Source organism: Nansenia antarctica (assembly GCF_963989245.1).
Source record: "Nansenia antarctica genome assembly, chromosome: 16".
NCBI classification, from domain to species: Eukaryota; Metazoa; Chordata; class Actinopteri; order Argentiniformes; family Microstomatidae; genus Nansenia; species Nansenia antarctica.
The window spans coordinates 13,052,891-13,066,265 of NC_137686.1; the positions used below are offsets into that span (position 1 = coordinate 13,052,891).

At 44.3% G+C, this 13,375-nt stretch overlaps 1 protein-coding gene across 1 annotated transcript in view; it reads right to left on the reverse strand.

Annotated features, from left to right (window-relative positions):
* LOC308171965 (ATP-dependent RNA helicase A protein-like) overlaps positions 1-13,375 on the reverse strand; it is a gene marked incomplete at its 3' end in the record, with an annotated part of 60,267 nt that overhangs the window by 43,861 nt on the left and 3,031 nt on the right. Inside the window, exons 5-17 of the mRNA XM_080546877.1 lie at positions 13,332-13,375; positions 11,924-11,970; positions 10,995-11,110; positions 10,217-10,306; positions 9,720-9,884; positions 9,363-9,440; positions 9,051-9,242; positions 6,139-6,280; positions 5,374-5,456; positions 2,041-2,197; positions 1,667-1,764; positions 884-1,097; positions 306-400 (exon numbers count right to left, since the gene is read on the reverse strand). The exon at positions 13,332-13,375 is cut by the window's right edge and continues 105 nt beyond it. Coding sequence (XP_080403003.1) covers positions 306-400; positions 884-1,097; positions 1,667-1,764; positions 2,041-2,197; positions 5,374-5,456; positions 6,139-6,280; positions 9,051-9,242; positions 9,363-9,440; positions 9,720-9,884; positions 10,217-10,306; positions 10,995-11,110; positions 11,924-11,970; positions 13,332-13,375 — 1,521 coding nt within the window. The remainder of the gene's footprint in view (positions 1-305; positions 401-883; positions 1,098-1,666; positions 1,765-2,040; positions 2,198-5,373; positions 5,457-6,138; positions 6,281-9,050; positions 9,243-9,362; positions 9,441-9,719; positions 9,885-10,216; positions 10,307-10,994; positions 11,111-11,923; positions 11,971-13,331) is intronic.

The window sequence follows — 13,375 nt, forward strand, 5'->3', positions numbered from 1 at the left end:
ACCCCTGACAGGACACATCAGATAGAGTCTGTTGACACCAGTCATGACAGGACACAACAGATAGAGTCTGTTGACACAAGTCATGACAGGATAGATGTTGACACCATTCCTCATTCCATTCCGTGTGTTAGCCCATCCTCCGAGCTCCACCTCCACCAGCAGTGACAGTCTGAGGTTTCAGAGGTTCTATGTGTGTATAATCATATCGATCGATCCCGCTACCTCTCGCATGCTAAGCATAAGCGTTTGAGCTAATCCCCCGTGTCCCTGTGTCCCTGTGTGTGGTGTCCCTGTGTGTGGCGCACCTTGGTGATGTTCTCAGGGACGGGCTCAAACACCCTCCTCTGCTCCTCTCTGGGGATCTGGGAGTGGAGGGGCAGGATCCGGTACCGCTGGCTCCCTGTGGGGGGGCAGGAAGAGGACATGAATGTCTGTTTTATTATTCTATCGTCTCTTTATTTTTTGTTGTTGTCGTTGTTGTTGTGCCTTAATTTCCCCTCAGGATCAATGAAGTACCTATCTATCTATCTATCTATCTATCTATCTAGGTTTTTCTATGACTAATAAAGATTTGAATAGGAATCTGATGTAAAATATAATGATCTGCTTGTATCAATCGCATAATATCTCATATAAATCATTTCGTTGAAGAGACTAAAAGCATAGAATCTGAATATTAATAGAAAAAAGTAGCATTATTTAAATATTGAGAAACAGACAGAGCGAGAGAGAGAGAGATAGAGAGAAAGAGAGACAGGGAGAAAGAGAGAGAGAAAGAGAGACAGGGAGAGAGAGAGAGACAGAGAGAGACAGAGAAAGAGAAAGAGAGACAGAGACAGAGAGAGCAAGTGAGCGATAGAGAGACATAGTAAACCCTTCGGACCAAAGTGGGGGTTCATCTCCAGGTGTTTCTGCATGGAGAAGATGAGGTTCCACCCGGGGAGGAAGATGAGCACGGCCCCGGCCACCTGCAGGGTCTCGATGTACTTCAGCAGGGCCTCCACCAGCTCAAACGGGGTCTTCTTCTCACTCATCAGGGCCATGGAGCGTTGTGTCTCCGGCCCGTAGTCCCCTCTGCACAGCAGGTTACAGTTGGTCTGGGAGGGGGGACCAGAGAGGGCGTGGAGGAGTACATTTACATTTACATCTTTGACATTTAGCAGACGCCTTTATGCAAATAAATGTGGGGGTAGTGGTGGTCTAGTGGATAGGGAGTTGGACTGGTGATCGGAAGGTTGTCAGTTCAAATCCCGCCTGAAACACCACCCCTAGTGTGCCAGATTATAAACCACAAGGAGTGGAAGTTAAAGTTAGAGTGAGTGGCATGCAGCTAACTAAACAAGAGTGTTGTACCAAGCAAGCTCGGTTCGAGCGATTAGCATTCTGTCGTCTTCATCTATGGGAATGGGAAAGGTCATGTGCACCACTGATTTGGAGGCCGTCGACAATTTGTTAAAGAACCCTGTTACTCATTGTTTAAGCAACACTTTGGGTTTCTTTTCTAGAGACGTGTCAACCTAAACATTCCATTAATCTGTAGACAAATCAACTCATAGGAAAAGATGAATGAACACATTTATTTCGTCGACAGACAGCCCGAATTGTTTTACATTATATTAACAGTTTTAAATGAAGCCGTGAAATAATAAGAAGACACATGCCGTACCTCTTCATCGCCTCCGTCGTCATCCTTGTCCTTCCTCTTCTTGTCCATTGGAGGAGGGACGAACTGGGTCATCTGGATGCAGTCTTCCAGAAAGTACTCTGGGAAAAGAAGGATTTAACATATTTATTAAATATTACTACAAGCCTGATAGTTCTACATACGCTGAGGAACAGGAGAGATACATTAAATGGGGGATGTGTGTGTGTGTGTGAGAGTGTGTCTGTGTGTGTGTGTGTGTGTGTGTGTGTGTGAGGTTGTTGGTCTGTGTGTGAGTGTGTGTGTGTGTGTGTGTGTGTGTGTGTGTGTGTGTGTGTGTGTGTGTGTGTGCATGTGAGCGTGTGAGCGTGTGTGAGCGTGTGTCTGAGCCTCCGTACCCTGCACAGGGAAGGGTCGTCCGTGCACCTCTATGACGGGGCAGTTGAAGTAGTACTCTCTGAAAATGGTGGTGTCGATGGTGGCCGACATGAGGATGATGCGGACCTGAGGGTACGCCTGGATGACATCACGCAGCACCACCATCAGGAAGTCCGTCTGGGCGGGCACAGGAAGAAGCTTTTGAATCACTCAAACTTTATTAAACAGATTACTTTGTAGGGGCAACAAACAGTATATATATATGTTATCTAAAAAATAATTCTGTGTGGGTTCCGTCAGAATGACCAAGGTTTTCCATGGACAAAAGTAAAGAAAGGGGAAAAATAAATAAATATATATAATAATAATAATAATACATTATATTATATATAATTCTTTAGTTTTGTCCAGGGAAAACGTCATTCTGACGGAACACACAAAGAATTCAGAATTCAGACTCATGAATTCAGAATTCAACAACAAGAGTTCCGGAGGGGATCATCTAGAACAGGGGTCACCAACACGGTGCCCGCGGGCACCAGGTCGCCCCCAAAGACCACTTGAGTCGCCCGCAGGCCTGTTCTAAAAATAGCGTCTAGTGAGCTGCGTCTAAAATGAGAAACAAAAATGAAAAAAAAAATGTATTCTATAATTTATATATATTTGATTCTGTTGCTATTCTTTTTTAATCACACTTGCATTCATATAGATTTAAAAATGACAATATCTTAAAAATATGTTTATTATACATAAGTTTAGATAGGTGAACTCTGACCTACTCTAGTTCTAACGTCAGTATTGTGCGCGACAAGTGGAGAGTAAGTTGGCGGGTGCAGCGAAGGTGGGCGCTTAATGCAGTTTAGTACCCCAAAAACATGGCAGAAAAAAGAAAGAAAACGTATCACTTTCACAACGATTGGGAGGAGGAGTTCTTTTTTACGACTGTGAAAGAAACCTGCGTGTGTCTCATTTGTGGGGCGACTGTGGCCACGGCAAAGCGGCACAATGTGGAGAGACACTTCACTACCTGTCACAAAAGCTACCATGCTAACTACCCACCAGGGACCGCACTACGGGCAGAAAAAGCCCGCGAGCTAAAGGCAGCTTTGGGTAAGCAACAGTCTTTTTTCACGAGGCCGGCGAAAAAGTCACAAAAAGCAACCGAAGCCTCGTTTAGAGCTACACATTTTCTGATCAAGAAGAAGAAGGCATTTTCAGACGGAGAAGTTGTCAAAGAAGCAATGCTTATAATTGCTAACACTGTACTAAACGATGAGAAAAATGTAACCGATCTAATCTCCGCTCTCTCCGACGTCCAACTGGGGGCATCTACGATGGCTAGACGAGTGTCAGCTATGTCTGGTAACTTGGCCGATCAGCTGGACCAGGATCTGGCTAAGTGCAGCTGGTTTAGCATCCAGTGCGACGAGTCCGTGGACAGCAGCAGTACAGCGCAGCTGTCGGTTTTCATCCGGATGGTGTTTGAAGATTTCTCCACAAGAGAAGAACTCCTGACACTACTGCCCTTAAAGACAACTACGAGGGGAGTTGACATTTATAACACGGTGAAGGAGTTTTTCGTGCAGAAAAAGATACCGTTGGAAAAGCTGGTAGCGGTGACTACAGACGGGGCTCCTGCTATGATCGGCCGACATACAGGTTTCATCGCTCACTGTAAAGGTGACCCAGACTTCCCAACATTTCTGCATTACCACTGCATTATTCACCAGCAGGCGTTATGTGCAAAAGTGATCGGCTTTGGGCACGTGATGACTCCCGTTGTGAAAATCATAAACAACATCCGTTCCAAAGCAAAGCAGCGCAGGATTTTCAAGGTGCTATTGGAGGAGATGTCAGCTGAATATGGTGACCTGCTGCTACACACAGAAATCCGATGGCTCAGCAGAGGACGAGTTTTACGTCGTTTTTTGTCACTTTTGGGTGAAATCAAAGCGTTCATGCAGTCCAAAGGCGAAGATGTCTCACTGCTAGAGGACACAGAGTGGACACTTGACCTTGCATTTTTGACAGACATTACTGGGAAACTAAACAGCTTGAACTGCGAGCTGCAAGGCAAAGGTAAGACTGTTGTTGATATGATAAGTGCTTTAAATGCATTTAAAGCCAAGATGAACGTTTTTTCTGTGGATATACAGAGAAAGAAGGTGCTGCCCTTTCCCTCTGTGCAGTCGGTGCTGAAAGACAATGCTTCTGCATCTGAGACATTTGACAAAGTTGCAGAAAAGTACTGTGAAGTCATAAACAGACTTGGGCAAGAGTTTGAGAATAGGTTTTGTGACCTTCATCAGCTTGAGCCATGTGTGTCATTCATTTCCAATCCTTTCATGAATGTGGACACAACATGCTGTGCTGAGCAACTAAGTGCAACGTTCAACTTGGATGCTGGACAGGTGGAGATTGAAATCATAACATTGCAAAATGACCTCCACCTCAAAGCCCACCAGGCTGCACCAAACTTTTGGTGCCTTGTTGATACAGAGAAGTACAGTGGTGTATGCACAGCAGCTATGAAGGTTGCCAGCCTGTTTGGTTCAACCTATCTCTGTGAATCAGCGTTTTCTGACATGAACTTCATCAAGAACAAACACAGAACACGCCTCACTGATGCACATCTGAAAGACTCACTCACAGTTGCAGTGTCAAGTTACACACCAGATTACAATATACTGGTGAACAGCATGCAATGCCAGTCTTCCCACTAACAAAGAAACAGATACCAGATGTTGTCAGTGGCAACATGGCAGTGCCATGGCAAAGTTTAATTAAAATATTGAAGAATTGTGTTCAATTTAAAAGTGTGTTCATGACATGTAACAGTTATAATTTGTTAAAAATGCAGCAGATTTGTTCATTAGTTCAAAATGTGACAAGATGTATTTAAAAATATGTAAGTTGATTTTTCTTTAACATTACATAATTGATAACTTTTTGAAACATGGTGCAACATAGTTCATGATTTCTTAAAAGGGTTTGTCAGTGGCTAGTGAAAATGGGTAATTTTTCCTATGAAATGTAGTGATGTAAGTGATCATCTGAAAATGTAACAATTACTGAGATTAATAGAGATAAAGTGCTGAATATTGATATCTGTTTCCCACCTTGTTGTCATTTTTGAGAATTATTGTGAGAAATCATTAACGTGATCAGTGTCTTCACATAGATGAGTATCATTAATCATTATTAATAATATATAACTAAAGGCAAACTGAGCAAATGTGTTATTTCAGAAGAGCGTATCAAACTGGTAGCCCTTCGTATGACTCAGTACCCATGAAGTAGCTCTCAGTTTCAAAAAGGTTGGTGACCCCTGATCTAGAATGTAATGAACTCACGTTGATGTCTCTCTCGTGGATCTCGTCGACGATCACGTGACTGATCCCTCGAATGCCTGCCTCCAGCTTCCGCAGTAACACACCTGAACACAGAACAACAGCACTTCAGTAACACCTGAACACAGAACAACAGCAGTTCAGTAACACCTGAACACAGAACAACAGCAGTTCAGTTCACACCTGAACACAGAACAACAGTACTTCAGTTCACATCTCAACACAGGGGGGGGGGGGGAGATGGATAGAGAGATAGAGAGATGGATATCCAGACCTGTTATGGCCAATTTTACTCTAGGCTTTTATTTTGGATGATTTGTGTTTAATGTTTTGAGTTATATTTATATTTCATGATTAATGTTTATTTTATGTTTTTGGTTATTTATGTAAAGAATAGCATTATGTTTTTGGTTATAGAATTATTAATGTTTTAGTCGTAATTGAGTGTCACGTGGCGAGATGATAGGATGGGCCCAGGTGTATTTATGGAGTCAATTAGCAGCACCTGGGTGGATGGAAATAGGTTAGACTGGCAACAACATTATTTTGACGACGATCACTCTTTTCTGTAATCACATACTTTACCGTTGGCTTTATGACTTTTCGTTTCGTTTTGAATACATTGGATTACTTTTCGGACAATAATTATTTTTATACAACATACACGGAAAGCGTGGCGTGCGTGATTATCCAACCCAGACTATTACTGTTTTCATTCCCAACGTGGAATTGGCGGCTACAAGACCCCGAGGAGAGAGAGAGACCTACCGACAGTGCAGAAGAGGATGCTGGCGTGCGGGCGTGGCAGGATGGACTCGAAGCGGACGCTGTAGCCGCAGCTCTTCCCCACCTCCTCCCCCCGCTCGTAGGACACGCGCTCCGCCACCAACACCGCACTGATACGCCGGGGCTGGGGAGGGACAAACATGTTTCAATATTTTTTTATTAAAATGTGTATTTAAGTTTTTAGGGCATTTCTGCTTTATTGGGAGATAGTAGAGATTGACAGGAAGGATGAGTGAGAGAGAGAGGGTTGACATGTAGGATGGCTGGAATGGCGTAGCTCACGAAGGAGCATGCCACACATAATCGCAGCAGGTCCCTGGTTCGATTCAGGCCATCGACCTATCCTGCATGTCATCCTCTCTCTCTCTCTCTCAGCCATCCTTCCTGTCAATCTGTACTGTCTCTATCCCAATAGAGCAGAAATGCCCCTAAAAACATATTAAAAATAAATACATAATAATACTATTGATATACACTATTCATATGCTATTCATACAGTCATACACTTGACTATTATGGCTTGGGACTTTCACAGGGTATATACAGGAATCTTGAGGTTAATTTCAATACCTTTCTAAGACTTTTTAAAGACCTTGTCAATATTTTTCCAGACCTCACCGCCACTTCGAGCTGGAACCGTTGACATCAGTGACACCTTTAACTTAACAGTTTTAGTTTGCAATAGACTAGACCAGCGTTTCTCAACCTTTTTTCAGTCACGGCACCCTTCAAAAGTCGATAAAATCTCAAGGCACCCCAGTCTAAAATATAGCTATTCAAAAACGACACTGCATCACCCAGACAGCCCCATACACACACACACACACACACACACACACACACACACACACACACACACGCAGCGGCTATTGATACAAATAAAAGTTGTATTATTCTTATTATTATTGAGAGAGGAGGGAGTGAAAAAGGCAAGTGTGCATCAAAGGCATCAGGCACCTAACCGTGCTGTATAAACATGACACAGTGACCGAACAAACGCGGGAATTTATGGAACATATTCATTTTCATATTCCCACATTTGATTGGAAACACCTATCCAGTCCATTCAACGTAAACACCGGGGATGCAGAGTTATTAAGCCAGAAAATGCGTCTCTCTCTCCCGCTGCGCGCATCCTTGTCTGGATGTATTAAATTCATTGCATGAAAACGAAACCGTGCATTATTTCCCGAACTTTCCAACCCTGCTTAGCTTCCGAAGTCGGACGAGAGAATAATGTCACCGATCATCCATATAGAACAACCACCTCCACACGCTGCCGGCGAGCGAGACTGCCCTGCCCGATCGTACCCTTTTTCGGGAGCGGGGAACATAGGATAGAACCCTTTTACATGTCATTGATTTGCCTTCCAATTGTACAGTCAGACAGCAGGACCTTTGCTATCTCTTTTGCAGCTTGTGGGCCTAGCATGTTATTAACTATTGCTGTGCATGCTGGCAATATTACGGACTCGGCTATAGTGTGTGGCTTCTTCGCCTTAGCAATAATTTCGGCTACGAGGTAGCTAGCCTCCAACGCTTTATCAGAAACTTTGGCGCACTTCATCATTACCTGTTCTGGACGGCTATGGTGACTTTTCATCCGAACAAAATATTCAGCATCCTTGCTAGCTTGTGATGGATGATCTGTTGTCAGTTTTTCATGTTCCATGATTCTGCTTGTTTGCTTGTTCATTGCTCTCGAAAATGTCTTTGCTCGGTAAATGAAAAAACAACGCAGGCTAATTGCAGACACACTGACCTTACGCTGAACCCGGTATTGACATTGTGACATGGGAAAGGGGCGCGCGAGACAGATTTTGATGATGTATTGCATTTATTTATTTATAGATTTATTCATTCATTCATATGAACGTCAGAATATAGAATTATTTGACGGCACCCCTGAAGACGCCAGGCGACGCCCCAGTGTGCCGCGGCACCCCGGTTGAGAAACGCTGGACTAGACCACTATCATACAACAGAATTTCCGATTCATCTTTGTTTTTTAATAAAACTAATAAATTCACAAACCTTTACTAAAAGTGTTTAGGACTCAAACTCTTTGGACAGAGTCTAATTCAGGAAAATACAAAATTCAAGACCTCATAAAATCGTGATAAGACTTTTTAATACTTATGGGTCTTGATTTTTCCAAAATTTATTTATCAACTTTTAATACTTTTCAAGACACCGCGGATACCCTGTTTCATGACAACTTCTACTGAAACAAAGAAATAAAAATAATGCATACCGTATTTTCCGGACTATTAGTCGCACTTTTTTTTCATAGTTTTACATTACCGTCTACAGCCGCGAGAGGGCACTCTGGGCTTGTGACAACTATATGCTGCTCCTGTACCACTGAAGAAATTAACTGAAACATTAACGGGAGCTTGGTGAACTTGTTTACTGGTAACTTGCTTGTTGGACTAGCTGGCTTGTTATGTTAATTTAGCCTATTCAGCCTCCCAGGTATGTTCTTTATGCTATTGTGTAGCTGAATAACTGTTAATGTGTTACGTTAACATACCGGACACCTATTCAGCCTGTTGTTCTGTGTGCCATTGTGTAGTTGAATAACTTGCTTTTCCAGATTAAATGTCTGTTCTTGGTCTTGGATTTTGTGAAATACATTTCTAAATAAATGAGCCTTATAGTCCAGTGCGACTTATATGTGTTTTTTTCTTCATGACACATTTTTTACTGGTGCGACTTATACTCCTAAGCGACTTATAGTCCGGAAAATACGGTAATTGAAAGAGGACTGGAAAACAACCCCAAAACAACAACAACAGCAACAACCAAACCAACAACAACCAAAACAACAACAGTCTCCTCATCCAAAGCACACCGATCAGGAGCGTGGGCTGTACTTCCTGGTTGAGCGTTACCTGGGTTACGACGATGTTGCAGTCGGACGCCCTCCCGCTCTTGATGAACTGGTCCAGGATGAACTGGGGCACCTGGGTAGTTTTGCCGCAGCCTGTGGCGCCTCGGATGATGACCACGGGGCTGGTCTGGACGGCCGCCATGATCTGCTCCTCGAACTTCTTCACAGGCAGCTGCTCGCGATCCGCCACGATCTGGAGACACAAGTATATATTATTATTATTATTACCCACAACCAATGCATTGTTAGCACCATGCGCTACCAACTGAGCCACAGAGGACCAAACAAACAAAGAAACAAGGACGTAACCTACCTTCTGCAGGCTGACATCCTGGTCCAGCTGGTAGCAGAGCTCACTCTGAAGGTCTGAGCTGATCTGCTCCGGGGTGCACTGAGGGAGAGAGGGAAGGAGAGCTTGAGATGGGCAGAGGCTCTGGAAGGGTCTGGTATTAAAGGATGAACAGGTTTGACTTCAAGGCAAATCATTTAAAAAGTGGTCGACGTTTGAAAAAGAAAAGACAAACCGTCCAGAAAAAACAGTTCAGATGGAACGTTGTGAAAAACAAATCAACATCTAGGTCTAGAAAAACGTAGAAATAGAACACACGGACGAACCGTTCTATGAATTCTATCTCTACTATAAAACCAAACATAAAGAGTTGCGACTCACGAAGGCGAGCGGCCCCTCGTCGATGTTGCTGCTGGTCCAGGGGTTCCAGTTGACCTGGGGGGGGGACCAGGGGACCACCCCCGCCATGCTCTGCCTCTGGCTGGGCTCGAACACCGCCATCTTCCCCTGGACCAGGGACACTGGGGGGTCGCTGGGGTCGCAGGGCTGTGGGGACGGGACGGGACATGTCAGACTGAGGAGGGAGCAGCTGGAATACAAACCGCAGGGTCCAGTTGTTCAGAACGTTTATTCTTTTGGGCTATCCAGGATCAGATCTAACCTGGCTGATTTTGAGGGGGAAAATCTGCCAGCTGGATAGCGCAAAAAGAATCGGGATCATTCTGATTCCCGATTAAAGGTTCTGAACAACTGGGCCCATGTTATTGTGTTTAACTCCTTCAGCGTCGAGGGGGAATAAAGTCACCCAAACTGTCAACATTCTAGAGTGCCAAGGGAGACTTTATTGACCAGAGACACGTCAATTCGAGCCCACTTACAGGTGGAGGGATCTGAACCCCCAGGTCCTGGACCATGCTCTGCAGCTGGTTCTGCAGGTCGTCTGCCACGGTCACCTCATACACCTTCAGCTGGGGGACAGACACACCATGACGTCATCACTAGGAACTCAGGGACATCCACACAGTCACATGACACGTGCACTGCATGGGGGGTAACCATAGTTGGTTGTGAAAGCAACATAGACCTACACACACCTCTCATATTACATTTGTATATGTGCAGAGTACACAAGTAGTCACGGTAAAGATGGAGAATAATCAATCGAGAACATGACCGGCTTACTAAAAAAGATCATGGGGCCGGTTTTCCAGACAAGACATCTCCAGGTCTTAAGTCCAGGACTAAATCACACTTAATGGAAACATCTCCATTGAGGATGTTTTTTAGTCTAGGATTAGGCCTCAATCGGCATCCATGAAACCAGACCATGAAGTTAGAAGAGCAGCGACTATTTCTTTTCCAGTTTAAAGTCAGATCCTAGAATCTCACCGAGACAGACAAGGAAGTGAGATGGTAACTACTGGTATTAATCAATAAAAAAGAGATATAAGTCTAGATCGAGTTCTTCTAAACCAAGCGTACGATCTCTCCCTCCTTGATTGATTGATTGAAAACTTTATTAGAAGATTTGCAGAAGTAGGTACATGAAAGTACATATTACATACAAGGTCAACTAACAGGATAAAAACCCAAGAAAGCCACTGGCTTATTTCAATTGGGGTCCTTGATTCTCAATTCATCGTTACATGTAAGTACCTTCTTCTTCTTATAGGGCTCGATGACGCTGAGGTGGTAGAGCTGGCGGACGATGGAGAGGGCGCAGGACTGGGCCGCCAGCTTCTTGTTGGAGCCGTGCTCCCTGGCGATGATCTCTACGAGAAACGACCAAGAGCATCTTAACGTACAACCAAGACCATCATAACGTACAACCAAGACCATCATAACATACAACCAAGACCATCTTAACGTACAACCAAGACCATCTTAACGTACAACCAAGACCATCTTAATGTACAACCAAGACCATCTTAATGTACAACCAAGACCATCTTAACGTACAACCAAGACCATCTTAATGTACAACCAAGAAGACCATCTTAATGTACAACCAAGACCATCTTAATGTACAACCAAGACCATCTTAACGTACAACCAAGACCATCTTAATGTACAACCAAGACCATCTTAATGTACAACCAAGACCATCTTAATGTACAACCAAGACCATCTTAACGTACAACCAAGACCATCTTAATGTACAACCAAGACCATCTTAATGTACAACCAAGACCATCTTAATGTACAACCAAGACCATCTTAATGTACAACCAAGACCATCTTAACGTACAACCAAGACCATCTTAATGTACAACCAAGACCATCTTAACGTACAACCAAGACCATCTTAATGTACAACCAAGACCATCTTAATGTACAACCAAGACCATCTTAACGTACAACCAAGACCATCTTAATGTACAACCAAGACCATCTTAACGTACAACCAAGACCATCTTAATGTACAACCAAGACCATCTTAACGGACACTTACTGGGGAGTTATATCATGTTCTTATATCACTATTTGCACTTCTGGTTAGATGCTAAACTGCATTTCGTTGTCTAGTACTTGTACTGTCTAGTACCGAACTGTCTAAATGGAAACATCAGGCGTCAGGTACTTACTTCTACCAAGCTGTCTCACAAACAACTGCATCTCAGCGATGAAACTCCTGAAACACAAATGTTAGAATCTCCATCACCCCCCACTGCCACTCAGCCAGGAACCTTTCTATGTAGAAATAGTAGAACTATGTAAGAAAACCGACGAACCGACAGACCTCTGCCTAGTGTCCTCTCAGACGACCCCCGGGGAGAAGACCGTGTGTTTTTCTGCCAGACTTGAACCAACAACCACCTCACCCCTCCCCCTCAGCCACAGACGGCCCACAGACCCCCAGTCTTGGTGGAACACACAGTGACACCAGAAATCACAACCACACAATACTGTGCCCTTTCCACCATCCATCACTCCATCCCTCTATCGCTCCGTCCATCCATCCATCCCTCCGCTGTGGTTGCCACCATGTAACAGCTTTAGTGCGCCTAAACCATGTCACATGTACTTGACAAAGCTGGGTTGTGAATCCTGGCGTCACTGTTGTTCTGTCCCATTGACTTGTCCTGTTTGTTTATAGTGAAGGATTCATCATCGTCATCATCATCACTGGATGGCCATGCTGCAAAGTAAGAAGTACCTATGTTTTTCTCTCTACAAATGTGACTTTTAACCACGACCCTGACCCATAACCCCTCCTCCTGCTGGCTCGATCGGGGTGATCAGTTAAATCATACTTGTCTTACTGGGTATAATGTTCCGATGTTTATTTACATTTTATTCTATCATTCAATTGTTTATTTTGTTGAGCTGCTATAACACCTTAATTTCTCCTTGAGGTATCTACCTACCTACCTACCTACCTACCTACACATCCTACAGCCAAATCCTAACCCTAGATTAAGACCAGATACCTCATCTACTTGCTAACACGTTACATATTATGTTTTATTCGCCAATTTTGTAAACTTGGACCTGTACCGGTGAGCTTTCTTGGCCAGGTCTCCCTCGAAAAAGAGATTTTAACCTCAAGGGACCTCCTGGTTATATAAAAATAACTAAAACAAACGATATAACAGCTGATCTTGACTTCTGCAGCATGGCCGTCCAGGGGGATGAGACCAGCGTCATGTTTGGGTTCTGAGATCTCTCAGGTGTCATCACACACCCGGGAGGGCTCTCTCTGTCTCCATAGCAGTCCAGCAGGAAAACACACGGCCCCCGTCTCACACTACAGCCCTGTGTATCTAACACACTACAGCCCTGTGTATCTAACACACTACAGCCCTGTGTATCTAACGCACAGTCTATTGGATCGACACGCTAAACACTCTGATCTGTGGGATGATGGCCCGCCCCCCCACCCCCGCCCCCCCTGACCTGTTGTGGTCAACCCCCCCCGGCCCCCTATCCCCTCCCCCTCTGACTTGTTGTGGCCCCCCCCCCACGCTGCCCCCCACCCCCGCCCCCCCTGACCTGTTGTGCTCCGGGCCCACTTGGCTGTATTTGTAATCCGTCTG